Here is an 18,485-nt window from a genome sequence, read left to right as displayed (position 1 = left end):
CATAACCTTCAGTGCTGAGACCTTGGGCTAATATTCATACACACATGCCCAAGCATTTTGAATTGGCTCCAAAATTTGTTTCAAAACCATATATTGTTTAGGATTGGCCTTTCTGTATATTTATATATTAATATATATTTATTCAATGAAGTTGGGGTTAATAAATTCCAGCAACTTATTTTTACTGAAACCAATATTAGAATAAAGTTTTTAATTGCTCTTTAGTATTTCACCAATATTGGAGCAAAGGAACTTGCTGGTGGTTGTTGACATAACAATCTTCTAATCTTTATGACATGACTATATCCAATAAGAACAATGTCATTTACCAGCTCCTTTATTTGGCAGAATATGGATGGGGATGCCAGCATACTTTTTGCCACTTCAAGGAGGCAGGTAGCACTTTCCCTCAGCCATGGAGAAAAGTCTGTGACTCTCATATTAGAAAAAGTTGGGAAGCAGTTGGGCTATTTTTAAGATAATTTATACATTACCACTGCTGAAGCTGGCTGGGGAATTTTGAAAGTTGAAGTCCAAATGTTAAAGTTGCCAAGATTGAAAAACACTGGACTGGATACTGGATTATAGATTGTTTATCATATATGCCACTTAGACATTATATAAGTTACATTACATTACACAAGCATGTTTCCTGTATTGTAATTTGAGAAACCACTGAAAATCACATTTATGTAATAGAAAAAAAATGTGTGGACAGAGTTTACTTAGAGTATAACTTTTATATTCTATCAGTATTCTTGATGCTGGTGCTTGCATGAAAGAAAATAAAGGTAAGCTTAATTCAGGAAACAACATACAAGTAATCCTTGTTTACTGACCACTTGTTCAGTGACCATTTGAAATTACAACAGTGCTGAACAAGAGGACTTATGAATGGTCCTCAAAGTTGCTGCCTTGCAGCATCCCTGCAATCATGGGATCAGGAATTGGCAAGTGACACAGTTCAAAGTCAGAAGAGAAAAAGAATAGTTGAGGGAGGGAGAAAGGAGGAGTCCTGAGAATATCAGACTAATATTTAGGAGGCATGTTCCATACAGAACATAGAGGCTCATACTCCATTAATTCTCCTAAAATTCTCTTTAAAAAAAGTTTTATAATGAAACAAGAATTTATCCATAATGAAACACATTGTTATTCACTTGTTTGTACAATGATTTCATTGGTTGATTTAAAAAAATTCTTAAGATGTCATACTGAGTTAATAGTCACCATGTTATTCAAGGGTATTATCCATACTCCAATAAAAATTGTCCAAGATGGTATCTTAGCAAGAGCTACTCTCTTCCATCACATTCTTGCCAATTGCCTGGTCATCATGATTAAATACACTCATTGGACTGAGGCCTGTGCTTCCAAATCTCAATTATATTTCCTGATTTTCAATTATATTCCCTGATTTTCTAATTCCAGTGTTTCTGGAAATTTCCATCAATATCACTCAAATATTGAAGTAGGATCTGTGGATCTTTAATTTCATGTGAAGATTTATCACCTGTGGACTCACTGTTACTATGCTCTCTGATTTCTTAAGATTCCAACTATGGTTATTGACCTTGGGAGTAGAATCTGAAACCAAGTTGCACAATAGGCACAATAAGCACAGATGATATTGGTGGGGTTGACAGCTTTATTGATGGAGAAATGCTTCAGATGTAAAAAAAAAAGCATTTATACAAAGCTTTTAAAATTTGCTTTTCATCCCCCCCAAAAGCCTACAGACCAATTTTAAAAATATGAAATGAAATAATAATTGAGATTATATTTTTACATAAAGTTGTGTGGATATCCATTTTGTTGCTGCAATGTTTGGGCTCGTCTGAATAAGAGAAGCTGCGTGAGGACTTTATACAAAATGGATATCCATGCAACTTTATCGACCCAATACAGCACAACCAACACAAATCCTAAAGAGAGTTACACTACCATACATCAAGAATATCTCAGAAACCACCAACAGATTACAACAATCACATGGAATCAGTGTAGCACACAAACCAACTAAAGCCCTTCAAAACATCTGCAAACCAAAAGTGTATTTGTTACTTTGATATAAAATTAAATATTTAAAAAAATAGAAATGCAATCACATTCTATCCTTTCTTATTTTTTCCTGCTTCAATGTATGTTTGCAATTACTCTTTAAAACTCAAGAGTAAATAAATATTAGATGCACAATTGGAACAGCAAATGGGATATCTGTTTGCAATGCAAAACAATTCATCTGTAGTCATACTTTTAAAAAGAGGATGCAATAATGAACAGCTTAAAATATTTTTGTGTCCCAAGTCTTCAAATAAAAGAGATGGATTTTCTATGCAAAATTGTTTTTATCTGCTTATTTTCTTTTGAATATACAATGCTTAGCTTTATACTAAGGAAAAGAAAAATCACATGAAAGAGACTAGGAACAGTGATAAAGAGATAAATCTGAAGCCAGGAATATATAATGAAAGCTTCCATCCAACAATTACATTCCTTGAATCAATCAGTCAAACTAGGTGGCTCATCTAGCTAATGCAGTGATGGCGAACCTTTTAGAGACTGAGTGCCCAAACTGCAACTCAAAACCCACTTAGGCATCGTCAAGTGCTGGGTGGATGTGGCCCATGGGGTGGGCATGGCTGCGATGGTAACGGCAGACTGGGTGGGACTAAAAAGTTCAATCAATCAATTCTAACTTTGCAAGAAGTTGAAATTGATTGAACCTTTTTTTTTTTTTTTTTTTTTGCACACAGCAGCGGAGGCCTAAAGCGAAAAGGTTTTATAAAACCCAGCTGAAGGCCTAGGACTGGGGCGACGGCATGCGTGCCCACAGAGAGGGCTCCGAGTGCCGCCTCTGGCACCCGTGCCATAGGTTCGCCACCACTGAGCTAATGTATTCTTTTCTTCTAGCATTTATATGCAGATGCATTATCATTTTTGTAAAACTTTCTGAAACAGGCAACTAGTGTGAACATACTCTCCATTTAACATTCTACATCTTATTTTCCCCTTGACCATCTACTATTACCTTTCTAGGATAAGCCAGGTACGTACAACAGAATAACTTTGATTTTGAACCACCAGTCTTTTACTTAAATGAAAAACAAATCGCACTACACTGTCCATCTTGATTTAGTCTTGAGCCTTAGAAAACCATTAGTTCAACAGCTGTAAGCTCACTGAGCATGTAGACTGACATGGCTTTAAAAGAAGCAAGACAAATTCAGCTGAATTGAGTTATGCTCAGTTATTCTATTTGTCTATATGAATACATAGGATCGCAGATTTCTAACTCAATTCGAATTACTGAAAATCTGTTGAGTGGATCAGAGAGTGACACATCACTGGAGAGATGAATTCTTGAGAGATACTTGTTTTCTCTGCCTGTCATGCTGTTGTAAACACAGAACTATGTTGAAATAAAGCTACTGGTGGCAATTCTGAGTTTGACAGTAGCAATGCAAGTCCTGTAAAACGGGATGTTGGGAATCTGCTGGATCCCAAAACCTATAAATCTGATGGACTCCAAAAACTGTACCTTTGAGTCATACCAACGTACCTATGTAATGAAAGTGCATTTTCTTCTATATTCTGGTTTCCTTTTCTATTTTTGGACACAGAAAAATATTAGGATATTCTTTTCCCTAAGAAAAAGGGAGCTTAATTTTGTACATACATCAATCATTTTTCAACTGAGTAAGCTCTCAAAGCGATTTAACATTGCCTTTTAGAAAAGCACCTTTGGGACCATCATGATCTGGATGACTGATAATCTCCATAGACGCTTAAATTCAAGTATCTTTCTTATCTATTTCTTTGGCTTATTTGTTGTTTTTCCATGTTCCGTATGTTGTTGCTTACCCTGAAAGAATAATGAGTACATAAATACACTGTTAATTTTATTCATTTCTAATAAATAAGGATACCCAAATTTTGCTTCTTAAAATAATGCATGAGCTTTTTTTGTAGCACTTTGTGATCACGAGTTACATGTAGAAAGGCTGCAGATTCATACATTTGACGGGCACCACCTCGCCTTCGTCGAGAAGACCCAACTCTACACAGTTGGCGCGAATAGAGCCTGAGAATATAAACTTTCTGACTTCTGCAATAAAGAAGGTCTAGAAAGCACTTCAGGAACTAAACTCCGGCCATCCGCGCACGTGAATTTCTCTTGCAAACTCCTCCTCCTTCTCCCGGCAGCTTTCCAAACCGTTGGCTGTCTCCGGCATTCCGATTGGCTAACATCTCCACCTTTGACCTCTAACCCGGCTTTCCTCTCCAATCGCGCTGGTTCTTCTATTTATTGAGCAAACGGTGAGGAGGCGGTCTGGGGAGAAAAGGACACGCGGTGAGAGGGAGAGCGAGACGCACGCCGTGATGCTAGGTGAGTTAGTCGCGTGGGTGCCGCGAGCTGGGACGTGCTGTTGGACAAGCCAGAGACTCTGACTTTTCAGACTGTTTCGCGCCAACGGCGCGGAATTGGGCCTGCTCGACGAAAGCGGGGGTGGAACCCTTTTTTTGCGTAGGCAGGGGCGGGGAGGAAGCTTGTCGCAGCCGACCCCAGGTAAATGGAGGAACCTGACAGTTGAGAGGAGGCGGAGGAGGAGGCGACCAAGGTGAAATGGCGGCGGCAGTACCAATGGCGGCACAATGAGGCGACGCCTGTAACCGGGTAAACTCCGGACTGTCCCACCTGGCAGGTAGGAGGCGCCGTTGGTCCTTTTCTGTTGCTCCCCGCCTCTACTTTCGCTTCCTTGAGTCGAGTTGGAGCTTTCCAGGTTTTGCTCCCCCGTTGAGGGCCGAGAGCCCAGCACCTGATGCTGGACTCGCCTTTCTTTCCTCTCGGAACAGCAGCTGGGCGCCACTTGGGAACGCCGGGTCGATAAAACGTGCGGAAGAAGAATCAGCCTTTGTCTTCCACCCAAGCGGTGCGCGCTCCAGGCCTCTCCTTAAGTTACCCGCCGTCCTCTCTTTTTCCGGAGGTGGCGCGGTTTGGACAGCGCTTCCGTGATTTTCTTCTATTCTCCCGACGAACCCTTCCGTTTTTCTTTTTTAACTCTTTTTTTTTAATTAACAAAATAGGTTAATCCAGGTACCTATGTCTTTGTGTATAAAAAATTGGCATTGAGTATTCTTTAAGGAAAGTTGGGTTAGGAATTTATGAATTTTTCCAATAACATCTTGCCAGTTTATACCTGCCTTTCATAGCGATCTCGCACAACTGGGTGCGGTGAAATGGGGTTGATAACGCGACAATTACCGCCGCTTTCTTTCAAGTTCGAGGTGGTATTGTTAACTCCTCTTAGTTAGGAGTAAATAGCCTTGTTAGATTTAACTCTGAGTTCTGAAAAGCTGTATGAGGACCTGTTTGCAATGTTAAATTATCCTTTTATAGTGGATCGAATTTAGAGATATCCTTTCATTCAGAGTGATTAGCTGCCGTTTTTCAGATTCTTTCCTGCAATATCTGGGCCAGAACATAGGCAAATTCTACATTTATCCCTCTTTCTCCCAGCCACCTTTCCCCCCCCCCCAGTTTTCTCCCCTGGTTATTTTTTTTTTTTTTATGCTCTTAGTGTAGTTTCCAAGAAATAAGAATGCCTCAATATAACCTGGGACTACAGAGATTTTATTAAAGCAATCCCCAACCATTTATATCTAGATAGCTGTGAAATAGATATAGTAAACTCGTCTGTTTGTTTTTAAAATCTGTCCAGGTCTAGGACATTGTTGCAAGTATTGTTTTTTCCCCCACCGCATTTCTTAAACTAACTTGCCTCTATATATCCTTCCCATCTTGCCACTGAACAGAATATGCCTATCTGTGTAACTCTTTTGTTATTTCTGATTTCTAGTTGCCTTCTGTCTGTTTGGCAAATGGGAAACAAGACCCCTTAACACAATGGAAATAATCTGTTGTAGAATTTTTTAAAAATTTCTTTATCTCTTGAAATGCTATATGTAAATATATATTGAATTAATGCTTCAGGTTGTGTTTTTAAAATGTGGGAAATCCTAGGAGATTGAATTTGATTGTGATGTTTTTAACGTATAAATCAAGCTTCTAGTAGTGTCAACTCATATATTCTGAATTTGATTTGTAAAGAAAGTTCCGTAAATGCTCTGTGATAGTTGTATTTTGTTATAGATGAGCATATTTTTGAAGCTGAATTCAGTTGATTTTCAAGTACTGTAGGAAGAATTCCTTTTAGGGAGGTTGTATTAATGCAAATGCAATGCACAGTTTGTGTTATCTTATCTGCAGTTACTTTTGGCCTCAGTAGTTTTCTACTGAGTTTTCTCATATTAGACTACAGGTTAAATTGACTTGGCATGGTTGTGACATCTATTAATCTGTACACTATGAGATACAGACCAGCATGACCAGATTACACTTTGCTCTAAGCCAGGAACATATAATATAACTGAATGCAATACTATAAATCCTTGCTTTGTTTTTTCATTACAAAGCCAAGAAATTTAGACATATCAGTCAGTGGCTTAGGAAAGCAGGTAGAGAATTGCAAAACAAGGTACTACAGAGCATGTGCTTAGCACAAGCATTTCTGTTCAAGATAAAAACTGGACCTGCTACAGATTTGCAGAGAAATGAATGTGATAGTCCTATTAAACGATGGAGAGGGACAAAACATTGATTAACATCTAATAATATGAATTTACTCTTTGTATGATTACCGTAGATCTTTCCCAAACTGAAGGAGGTGCTTAATATTTAATAGTGAAAATGTTTTACAGAATGGAAAAGTCATTAGTAATTCAAAGAGATATAACCAGTGCCACGTAAATATACTTCTGTTCATTCCTACATTTCTATTCTCTGGAATGGGTTTTGAGAAAAAGAGAAATGTACACCGAATGAAGGCAAATGTACACCATTCAATTAAACCCAAATTCTAAAAATTATCTGCTATAAAACTGCTTAATTGTTGGGGTGCTAAATGAATAATTCAGATGTAGCAACATAATCAAAAACAGCCATTTTGATTATCACTTAAATAGAAGGTTAGGATGGCATCTTTTTAAATTCTCTATTGTATTGTCTGAGGAGAAAGTAGAGATGATACGCAGCATAATGACAACTTCTAATATACTTACAGCACAAGATTATTTAAGATGGGTATGAAACATTGTACTACCATCTTTTGCTGTAGTGAAAAGATTAATTCTTGTTTCTGATTAGTCTTACAGACCTTCCTCTGCTTCATCCGATTTTGAATTTTTGAACAGAGAGACTAAAACTACTAAAAGAAGGCTAAAGATTTATTTTGGCTTTTTAATATCAAAGAGAATTCAAACACCACATTTTTCTGCATTTAAATTCCCTTCCTCCTAGTTTTAATATTGATATTGCTCTATAGCATAATCTGAATATGGTTTTCTGCTGTTAATCAGGAGTACATTTTAAAAGCTTGCCTAAGCCATAAAAATAAATGTTAGACTTATAATTGGAAGCGCTATGACTTATTTTTGGTATTACAATGAAATTTCATGTCAGCATATACGAGCGGAGATGAAAATTCAAGACAAGGTGGAAAAAATGTGCAAGCTGACTGTATCCAGCTTCTATCAATCCACTCGTTAGTTAAAAGATCCTGTTGTAAAGTTGCTGGTACCCTTAACACTGAAGAATGATATGTCCACAGAGTATACCAAAAGTTAGTTTTTCACATGTATATATAATAATAATAATAATAATAATAATAATAATAATAATAATAATAATAATAATAATTTTTATTATCTGAAGAACAATGATGAAGATGCACTGAAATTAGTATATCAGGAAGGCTTACTGACTACTGGAGAGACCAAACTGGCCTACAAGAAAGACCAAATGAAGAACAGAATAGAGGCATGGGAAGACAAAGCATTACATGGCCAATACATGAAAAAAATAGCTGGGAAAGCAGATAATAATAAAACCTGGCAATGGCTAAGAGCAGGAAAATTGAAGAAAGAGACTGAGGGACTAATTCTGGCTGAACAAGACCAAGCCTTAAGGACAAATGCATATCAAGTCAAAATTGAGAAGACAGCAACAGACAGTAAGTGCCGCCTATGCACAGAAGCTGAAGAAACAGTGGACCACCTGGTAAGCTGTTGCAAGAAGATTGCACAGACTGACTACAAGCAGCGGCATGACAAAGTAGCAACAATGGTGCATTGGAAGATCTGCAAAAAATATCATTTGCCTGTAAGCAAAAACTGGTGGATCATAAAATAGAGAAAGTCATAGAAAATGATAAAATTAAACTGCTCTGGGACTTCAGAATTCAAACAGACAAGCACCTGCAACATAACACTCCAGACTTAACAATTGTCGATAAGAAAGACAAAAAAGTCTGGATAGTGGATGTGGCAGTGCCTGGAGACAGCAGAATAGACGAGAAAGAACTGGAGAGATAACAAAATACAAAGACCTACAAATAGAAATAGAAAGACTGTGGCAAAAGCAAGCAAGGGTAGTACCAATAGTAATAGGCTCCTTGGGTGCAATCCCAAAACAACTAGAGCACCACTTGAACACCATTGGCATTGACAAATTTGCTATTAGTCAATTGCAAAAGGCGGCCTTATTAGGAACTGCTTCCATCCTGCGACGATATCTGTAATACCATCAAACATCCACATCTGCCTATCCCAGGTCCTGGGTAAGGACTCGATAGGTAGTCAAAATGCCAAATCCAGTCTGAACATCTGGCTGACTGTGTGATGATCCATTGTTGTTGTTGTTGTTGTTGTTGTTGTTGTTGTTGTTGTTGTTATTATTATTATTATTATTATTATTATTATTATTATTATTATTATTATGTTGGAAGGGAAGTCATCTGTCCAACCCCCTGCTCAGGCAGGAAACCCTATACCATTTCAGACAAATGGCTGTCCAGTCTCTTCTTAAAAACTTCCAGTGTTGGAGCATTCACCACTTCTGGAGGCAGGTTGTTCCACTGGTTAATTGTTCTAACTGTCAGGAAGTTTCTCCTTAGTTCTAGGTTGCTTCTCTCCTTGATTAGTTTCCATCCATTACTTCTTGTCCTGCTTTATTTATACAGTATTTCTCTATATGGCAAAAATTTGAGAATGTAGACATTAATTTTGATCAAATTACCACAAGAAAATTATTAGTGTTCTTAATGCAACACAGGTAATCTCTTAAACAGTTTTATCACATGTAGAACAGCCATTTTTTAATGTGAGAAGTGTGTTCAAAGAATCTGTTATAGCAGTGGTTCTCAACCTTTTTATACGGCGACCCCGGTCATAAGCAGGCGGCGCGCATGCATGGCGCCCCCCGCGCAACGCGCATGCGTGGCGCCGCCCCCTGCGCGGCGCACATGCGTGGCGGCGCCCCCTGCGCCGGCTGACAAAAAAATGGCTGATCGCGTTGTTTGGCGACCCCCGTGAAATGGTCGTTCGACTCCAAATGGGGTCGCGACCCACAGGTTGAGAACCGCTGTGTTATAGCTTTTCAGGGCTGCACAATTTATTGGCAAGTTACATAACTAATTCAGTTTTCCAGTATTCACATAATACAACTATTTTTAATTCATACTGAACAATTCAAATATTGTTTAACAGACTTTGTCTAGCAGAACAAACCTGGAGAATTAATACATTTTTGAGCACTGTGTTGAACAGTGGCAAAATTGTAGAAAATATACAGCAGATACAATTTGGAAAATTGTTGAGGGCTCTAAGTCATATCATTTCTATATCATTTGCTTTGAATAAAGTATTGGAAATCTACATTGATCTCAATTGGATTTTCATAATGTGGCAGTCTTATTCATAGCTTAGTGCCAGGTTGGGAAACAGTTTTGCCCCTCAATTTGTATAAAGCAGTCAGGCACTATGTCAGTCTTTTTGTAAATATATAGACATATAAATAGACATTCTTTCTTTCCAGGTTTTGAACAGAATTGCAGGGAAGAAGCTTTGTCCCTCTTTGTGATGTTTCTGTGGGTTATTTTTGGAACAGTGATCTGCAGAAGATTGGCTGGGAGATGGTGAATGAAATGTGCAATTCCAAAAGTCTGCCAAACATGTTGGAATATGCTTTTTTTCAGCGCTGTAGAGTGCTTTTTCACAGTATCTTTGTCCATTCAGCAGGCTGGGAAAAACTGATAGTTCATCCTTGCAATCTACCATATAAGGTTGCTAAGAAATTTTGAGAATTGCAGTATATGTTGCAAGATGTACAGCACTCTGGCTGTATATTGTTAATATCTACCTTGATGGATGACAAAAGTGATATTTCACTGTTGCTCCATTTCTGCTTGTAATAATTGCTTAAGAAATATGATTAAATTATTCTTAATCTAAGATGGTTAAGACTTAAAGAAGTGAAGAAAAAGTATTGGGATACTTTCTTCATCTAAAATGAACTCAGCCAATGTAAATATTGCAAGAAAAAAAATGCTTTTAATTCCCAGTTATTGGGATATGAGAGACGGGGTGGAAGCCAGAAGGAGGTATTGTTTGTGGTGGCCCCACATTATAGAACAGCTTCCCCATGGAAATTGGACTTTATATGTACTTTATTATTGTTTTATGCATACACCGTTGAGTGCTGCACAGTTGTAGCAACATAAAAATCTAATAATTAAATATTTCTTATCAGGATTTAGCAGTGGAGTGTTCTTCAGAATCATCTGCATATACAGTTAACCTTTGTTTTTTATTTTCCATTATTATCATCATGGTCAAATTGTTAAAATACTAAGATTTTTTTTAGATCAGCTGATTGAGATTATTAAATTCTTCAAAATACAAGCTTCTACACTTTTCTCTTTGTGTATACACACACACACACATACACTTAAGCTGTCTTGGTCTCAGGTTGTTCTGATGCTGGAAAAGTTTCAATCAGTTGAAAGAGTATTTCTGTAGGAAAAAAACACAAATGCCAACAAATTTTTAGTATGCAGAAATAATTTAAATATCAGTGTTAGGTTTGATCATCCTTCAATTCAAACAACTATAGACATCTCCTAAATTTCACTGCAGATGTTACCTAGCCTGGTAAACCAACCCGCAAGCTTGGAGAATGAACCATCAAACATTACTCTAATAACTACAAATTGTAAGATTTATTTAGATCTGGACAAATGTACTATCTAATTGTATTTAGAAATTGAACACACTGTATGCTTGGATTATACTTGAGATTTTCTGTTTTTACTTAGGGCAAAATTAATTTTCAAATTTAAATGAATTTACCAAGGATTTGTTTATATTTTAAAATAACATATTTATCCTGCCTTTATTATTTTTATAAATAAGATGGCAAACACACACTATACTCCTACGAGATGGCTTGGGCTGAGAGTGTGCAACTGGCTCAAAGTTGCTCAGTCGGTTTTCATGACTAAGGCTGGACTAGCTTTCTGGCTTCTAGTCTGGTGCCTGAACCACTAGACCAGTGGTTCTCAACCTGTGGGTCGGGACCCCATTTGGGGTCAAATGACCATTTCACGGGGGTCACCAAACCACGCTGTCCGCCATTTTTTCCCTTTTCCCTAGCTGTCCTACTCCCTCTTATTGGTGGCCACACCCACTTGGGGGTCACCACAACATGGGGAACTGTATTATGGGGTCACAGCATTAGAAAGGTTGAGAACCACTGCACTAGACCAAACTAATTTTCTTAGATACCATATTAAGATAGGTAAAAAAGAAACATCAGTGAGACTTCTATATTCAGAAATCAAGAAAAGACAGTATTGCAATTATTATTGGTCTTTCATAGCCATGGTTGGTTGTTGTTTTTTTCTCTCCATTCAGTGAAATATTAGACAAATAGTAACTATGTGTCTGAAATGCAAGGAAGTGCTTTATACAAATATCTGTGAAAAGTAGCTGAGTTTCACATTTTTTCTCACTTCATATGATGCAAATTATAATGCTGATACTTGTCTGTGGAGATTCTTAATCATCCAGGTCCCAAGAGTGTTTTTTTCAAAAGGCAACTGGACTTCTTTGGGGTTTTTTTTCTTTGAAAACATTTCAGTTCTTATCCAAGATGCTTCTTCAGTACTAACTCCGAACTCAGTTTTAACAATTAGAACTGAAGAAGCTTCCTAGTTGAGAAGCCAAAGGGAAAAAAAAAGAAAATCCAGTTGCCTTTTGGAAAAAAAGCACTTGTGAGATAATGTTGATATTTGTTACAGATACAAAAGTAGAATTTTATGTTTTCTAACTTTACCTCATTTATTGTAAAAGCTATTGGTAGACTTATTTGACAGCCATATTATATATGAACAAGTTATCTGCTCCCTTTTTTGTGTGATGGCACATTTTTCAAGATTTTCTGTCTTTCCGCAAATTATGTGGTAAAATTAATTCAAAACATCTAAAGTATTCCTTCAACAGCTTCCAGAATGCCAGCAAAGAGGGGGCTAAGTTGATCTCTTCTGGGAGGCTGTTCCATAGCATTGTCACTTGAAAATGTGGGATTTGTAGCAATTCCTCGTTAGATGTTCTATTCAGCCTAGCCAGTACTGGTTGGAGTTGGTGACTTTGCAGGAATCCATGCACCAAGCCACAAAGGACATTATAAGTCAAAATCAGTATCTTAAACTGTACCCAGAGATTAATCGGAAACCAGTGCAATCTTTGCAAAAATAATGTTGTATTGTATCAGAATTAGGGGCCAGAAAGAATGCAGGCAACTGCATTTTTGATCAACTGTGGTTTCTGAATAATTTTTAAGGGCATCCCTAACTGGCATATATTATACTAATGGTAATAATGAGACTGAATTTGTGCAGGCAGGTTCTCTTGCCTCATATATGGTTACAACTGGTGCAGTAGCGGAAGCTGTTATAGATCCCTCTGGCCATAGCTTTCATCTTCTATTCAAGAAAGTGGTGTGAATCCAGAAAGACCCTCAAACATGCACAGCAATGATCATTGTATCCACAGCAGCTCTTGAGTTCTGTTCTCTCCCATTCAGACCCTGACAACCTTTAGATCAGATATGGGCCACATGCAGCAGTAGACAGTAATGTGGCCCCTCACAAAATAATTTTAAAAAATTAAAAGGAAGCTATTTATGTATATTAATTATATTTTATATTTGGCCCAAGACAATTTATTTTCACTCAGTGTGACTCAGGCAAGCCAAAAGATTGGACAACTATGCTTTAAATACCGGAAAGAATGTTGACAGCATCTCCTTCAGGTCAAGGGCAGTGATGTATAGTTAAGTATCAGCAGCATATTGACAATATCAAGCTCCAAACTGCCAAATGACCTTTCACAGGGGCTTCCAACCGGGAAGATAGGATTGACTCATGGTACCCCTCATATCAAGAGCTATAGGCCAAACTTTGTTCTTCCACAAGAAGTGATTTAATATTCCACCTTGAGCAAAGAGTGAAACCACTAGAAAACAATCTCTTCTACCCCAACACTTACAGGGAGTTCATTGTGCTCAATGAGATCATGCTGAATGATATCAAAAATATGAAGAGGCTCAGTAATACAAATAGGAACACACTACTCCTGTAATTGATCGAGAAAAAACATATATACATATATAAAACAATCTGCTAAATTAGTTTTCTTGTTTTGAAATTCAGGTTTATTATGTAGAATATATTCCACTTTGTTAATTTATTTCCTCCTTGGGGTTTTGTAAAAAAAAAAAATACTTGGAAACATTGATTGTATTTGAATGTATTTAAATGTGCTTGTAATCAACTCTTGAGTCTTTATTCCTTTTAAAATCAAATCTTAATTTTAAATTAATATTTCATACAAATTTACTCTGATTAAATCTTAGTCAAAGAAGAAATCACAATTGCAGTTGTTTTTTTTATTTACGTTTTTAAAAAATGTTTAGAGTCTTTTAACAAGAGTTTTCTTCTGTTAAATGAACAGGAGCTTGGCAATGATGTGATTACCATACACACCATACATGCAGATATAATGGTGTCAGAATGCAGTTCAGAAAACATATACACAGAGATCTCAGAAATTAATACAGTAAGTTGATAATAGTTAATCTGCACAAAATAATCTATTACTATATTTTAGAAAATAATTTATTTGGAAAAATAGATCATAGAGAAAATTATAAGAAATGAATATATAAATTAATTAGTAACTATTTCAAAATTGCCTTCTTAAAGTGAGATATCTCGTGATGCTGAAAGGTTTATTGTAATAACAACTGTATTGTGTGTTTTGAAATTTTATATGCCGTATGTCCATATTAAATTGTGTATAATTTATTGTAAAAAAGTAGATTAATCACTTTGAATATTTATAAAAAATTAACATTTTATATTTTAAACTGAAATAACAGTAATATTTTTTCATATGTGTGCTTCTTTTAAATTAAGTCAAGTACCTGGTTTAAGGAACAGACTTTTGCAAAGGTGTTAAACAATTTTAAATCATTTAAAATATTTACAGTAGAAATGCTAGCAGAATTTTAATTCTAGTATCCTTAAGGTTGAAAATGTTTCAACATCGTTATAATGACTGAATTGGCAGGGAAAGCCATAAAGTTCAAGTGATTTTAAGTTTCTATGGTGCCAGATGTAACCTAAAATCACAATATGCAAGTATGTGAGGTTAATATCCTTATGGAAATTAATCTATCTCTGAAAAGAATAGCTTATTTTCAATGATAAAATCTTCCAAAAGCCATTTCTTGATATAATTGTAAGCTTTCCTCTTTCTACTTGCGACGTGGTGTCAACTACGTTTCTGTGGATTGAGCAGTCAGTTCGAAGTCACAGTCAACATAACAGGGCATGATTCTGCCTAGATCAGTGATGGTGAACCTTTTTGAGACCGAGTGCCCAAACTGCAACCCCAAACCCACTTATTTATCACAAAGTGCCAGGGCTGCATCAGCATTGTGGTACCCTCAGGTGGTGCGGGGGAGCATGGCTGCAGTGGTCATGGCAGACTGGGTGAGTGTGGCCGGGGCCAGTCCCTCACCATCTCTGGGGCATCCCCGGGGGGCCAACGCCGCTTGCTCGCTCACTTTTTGCCCTGTCGCTTCCAAACGCCACGTGCTCACAATTCTGGCGAACTCTGCTGGAGCAACGGCGTGCATGTCCACAGAGAAGGCTCTGAGTGCTGCCTCTGGCACCCGTGCCATAGGTTCGCCATCAGTGGCCTAGACCCTCACACTTAGGTCCCTCGCCTCTTTTTACCTTTGATAAAACTTTGTGTGCCTGGAGCATGACAGTATTGTAAGAAAACTAAAGTGTCTAATTCCAGCTGTTAGCAACTGAATCATACTATTTTTTCCTACAACTATTTATTGAAGTATCAATTATAATATAAGTTAGTAATAGTGCAATCCCATTTATGTCTACCGAGAAGTAAATTCCATTTAGTTCAGTGGGGTCTCTGCTCAGTTATGTATAAGATTGCAAAGTGAAAATATTTTCATGAGGCTTTATTAGATAGTAGAAATAGCTTTTGATTTTCAGGATATAACTGTACAGAATTTTGAAATATTTTTATTCATTCATAGTTTTATAGCACATACACTGCCCAGTAACCGTGTATGAGTTGGATGGCCACATATTTTGTTTAAAAAATAAATGAGGATCATCTTTGTACAAAAATAGACAAATTCCTTGTGTGTCCAATCACATGCCAATAAAGAATATTCTCTATTCCTAAAAATAGGAACAATAGGATTAAGAATTTACAACATGTTTGCTTTGGACTTCATCCTCATTCATAAAAATGAAAATGTAACATTTCTATAGGGGTATTTCATAAACATTGAGCCAAAGAATAGAAAGTTTGTAGCTGTTTGTATAAAATGAATGCTGCTTTTGATAGCAATTAATATGCCTATTGGAAAACGTTTGTATCACTTGTGTATTAATCATGAATAGGAGATCAGATTGAGCTCTACAATTGCATGTTTTCATGGTATTTGCTCTCTTAAGTATGAATCCCTTCCACATTTTTCCCATGCCAGACCTTGACTTAGGCTTTTTTGCCATTTAAATATTATTAGTGCTGCACACTGTTTTGTTGTTTTGCCCCTGAATTAATTTAGTATCAAAAGGTTAAATGGAATTTGCATTCTGAAGAGATTGCTTGGAAGATAAAAAGTAATTCAGTACATCACAAGTTCTTATTATCCCCCAATTTCATGAAGAATCTTGCTGGTGATATGTATTCATTTACATTCTCCTTTTTCCATTTAAATTAAATTCTCATTGTTAGAAGAATGTTCTGAATATTGTCACTTAGTATTTAAATATTCATTCTTTATAGATTTATTAGAATCTTTTAAATAGCAGAAAAGGAAAGATTCTCTCTTTTCAAGGAATATTTAGAACAAAATCTATTAATAATAATAATATAGCATAGGTGAATAAGCAGTACTGTAGTCGTTGCTTTAAACCTCATCCTGGTCAGTAGCTTACTAAGGCTGCAATTTTGTTGTTCATTGGAGAGCATCCTATGCATAATACTTTTTGAATCTTTTTCTTGAAAGGCAGATAAGACCATGTGGGGCAGAATAGACTTTGACAGCCTGGAAATATTTGTGTCAAGATTAAAGTTAGTGGTATTTCCTAGATGTGCCACATAATATACTCCGTATATCTTGAATGCTCCTGGACATTGAGACCTAATAGTGTACTTCTTCTTTCCCCATTATTACTAATCCAAAAGAAAGAGTTTAGTGTAGAGTAAGAATAAAAAGGTGTTCAGTGATATCTCTCTTCTAGTCAGCAGAATTTAGTTTTCTAAGAGACAACTATGAATGCCAAAATATAAGATTATAGATAGTAAGTTAGAAAAAAAATTCTAGATGTACATCCATTGAATTTGCTTGGATGTACTTTTAAGTTTGTACATAAAATGAAAATCAGTCCTCTATTTTGTAAATGTTTTTAGAGATTTTATCACATGCTCTTTACTGAAATAAAAAAGAATATTTTTTTGAAATATGAAATAAACAAGAATTCTCTTGTTTAATTTCAAATTCAATATGAAGGTGATTCATATTTTTCTTATGTGAAATGTTCAGAAATATTTAGAATGCTGATATAAGAAAAGTTATAATTTGCCCTTCTCCCAAAGATGCCTGCTGAATGGTAGGAATTTTTCCTTTTCCTGCTGACGATCTGCTCATTTTGTTGCCAAAACTGGTTCTCTGGTAGTGCTGCTTCCTGAATTTGAATGGGCGCACTTAGGAATGACCCAAAACAGCTTTTGAATGGCCGTGGACCCATTTGGGAAGGGGAGTTGTGAAGATTGTGCAAGCAGTCGGAAAGTCATAGGGCAAATCCATCTTCCTTTCAGCAATTCGTTTTCTAAATATGCCTTCACTTTAATTGTTTTCTGTTTTACAATCCACACTATTTATTTTCCAGTAGTTTTAATATTTCTACATCAATCAAAATTTGTTTCACTTCTTTATCCTGTAAATCTCAAAATATTCCCTTTTACATCTGTCATTTCATAACAACTTTTAGAAATAATCTAACCATAGCAGCAGACATTGCTGATATTGTGGCTGATAATTTCTGAGCCTGTTCTTCAGCAATCTGGAATATATGTCGTAATATTTTGTGTCATTCTGTAAATTAAACAATAACCAAAATCAAAGGGCAAACTTTCTTTTTCTTTTCTACCTGGAATCTTTAATCCCCTCTAATGTCCAGTTTCTGAAATCATAAAAGTTTTGAATTTCTGTTATTGCTTAGATAGACAAAAGATGTTTTTAGAACCAGTCTATCCTGGTTCTTCTGTTTTTGCCATGGTCATCATCTCAACTCATTCAGAGATGTGCTAGTTCACAATTGCTTCCCCTAAAGTCACTGAATTGTTAATTTTAATCTGATAGATGGGAATTTGACTAATTCCAGTATAGTCATAATTATTGTAATATACTGTAATCTCGTTTAAATCAATTCAGGTTTTATTTTTTGTCTGGGGTGTGCCTGTTTCTTTATCCTGCTCCAACATGCGTTTTGAAGTATAGACTTAGTATGCTACTAAAAGCCTTTTTGCTTTTCTTTCTTTTTTTGTTTTTGACCTAAATAAAGGTGGTACACTTCTTTTTTACTTAGTGGAAGAATGCTACCCAGTTAGGGTGGTATTATAATATTTTCACCATTTGGATTGTTTCTTGGGATTCTATGCTTGTGTCAGTTTCTATTTTAAAATGTTTTTAAACTTTTAAATATTTTTCTGTGTATGTGCATAAATGATTAGTAAATAGTTGTAATGTTGTTGTACTCTCTTCCACAATAGTAAGCTGTGCAGAAAAATGCTATGAATGAAACACTGGATGAATGAATGAAAAGCCCTGCTTTTCAACCCCTCAACATGGCAGGACTACAACTCATGACCCCAGCTTCCTCTCCAATGGGTCCTTTTTTTGGACTTCCATGGCAACAAGAAGCAATTCATGATAACATTTACACACCAAGAAAATATCAGGTACTAATTGTAATGCTAAT

At 36.3% G+C, this 18,485-nt stretch overlaps 1 protein-coding gene across 3 annotated transcripts in view; it reads left to right on the top strand.

Annotated features, from left to right (window-relative positions):
- The first annotated feature begins 4,300 nt into the window (after positions 1-4,300).
- Positions 4,301-18,485, top strand: part of DICER1 (dicer 1, ribonuclease III) — a 58,373-nt gene continuing 44,188 nt past the window's right edge. The window contains exons 1-3 of one of the 3 annotated variants that reach the window (XM_039356210.1): positions 4,301-4,390; positions 13,912-14,016; positions 18,277-18,465. In XM_039356210.1, coding sequence (XP_039212144.1) covers positions 18,322-18,465 — 144 coding nt within the window. In that variant the 5' untranslated portion in view covers positions 4,301-4,390; positions 13,912-14,016; positions 18,277-18,321. The other 2 variants (XM_039356212.1, XM_039356213.1) reach the window with 2 other exon arrangements.

The sequence above is a fragment of the Crotalus tigris genome, unplaced genomic scaffold (genome assembly GCF_016545835.1).
Source record: "Crotalus tigris isolate CLP2741 ecotype Arizona unplaced genomic scaffold, ASM1654583v1 scf7180000018806.1695572, whole genome shotgun sequence".
NCBI lineage: Eukaryota > Metazoa > Chordata > Lepidosauria > Squamata > Viperidae > Crotalus > Crotalus tigris.
Note: the sequence above shows the minus strand (reverse complement) of the source record. Positions and strands in the feature narration are given on the sequence as shown.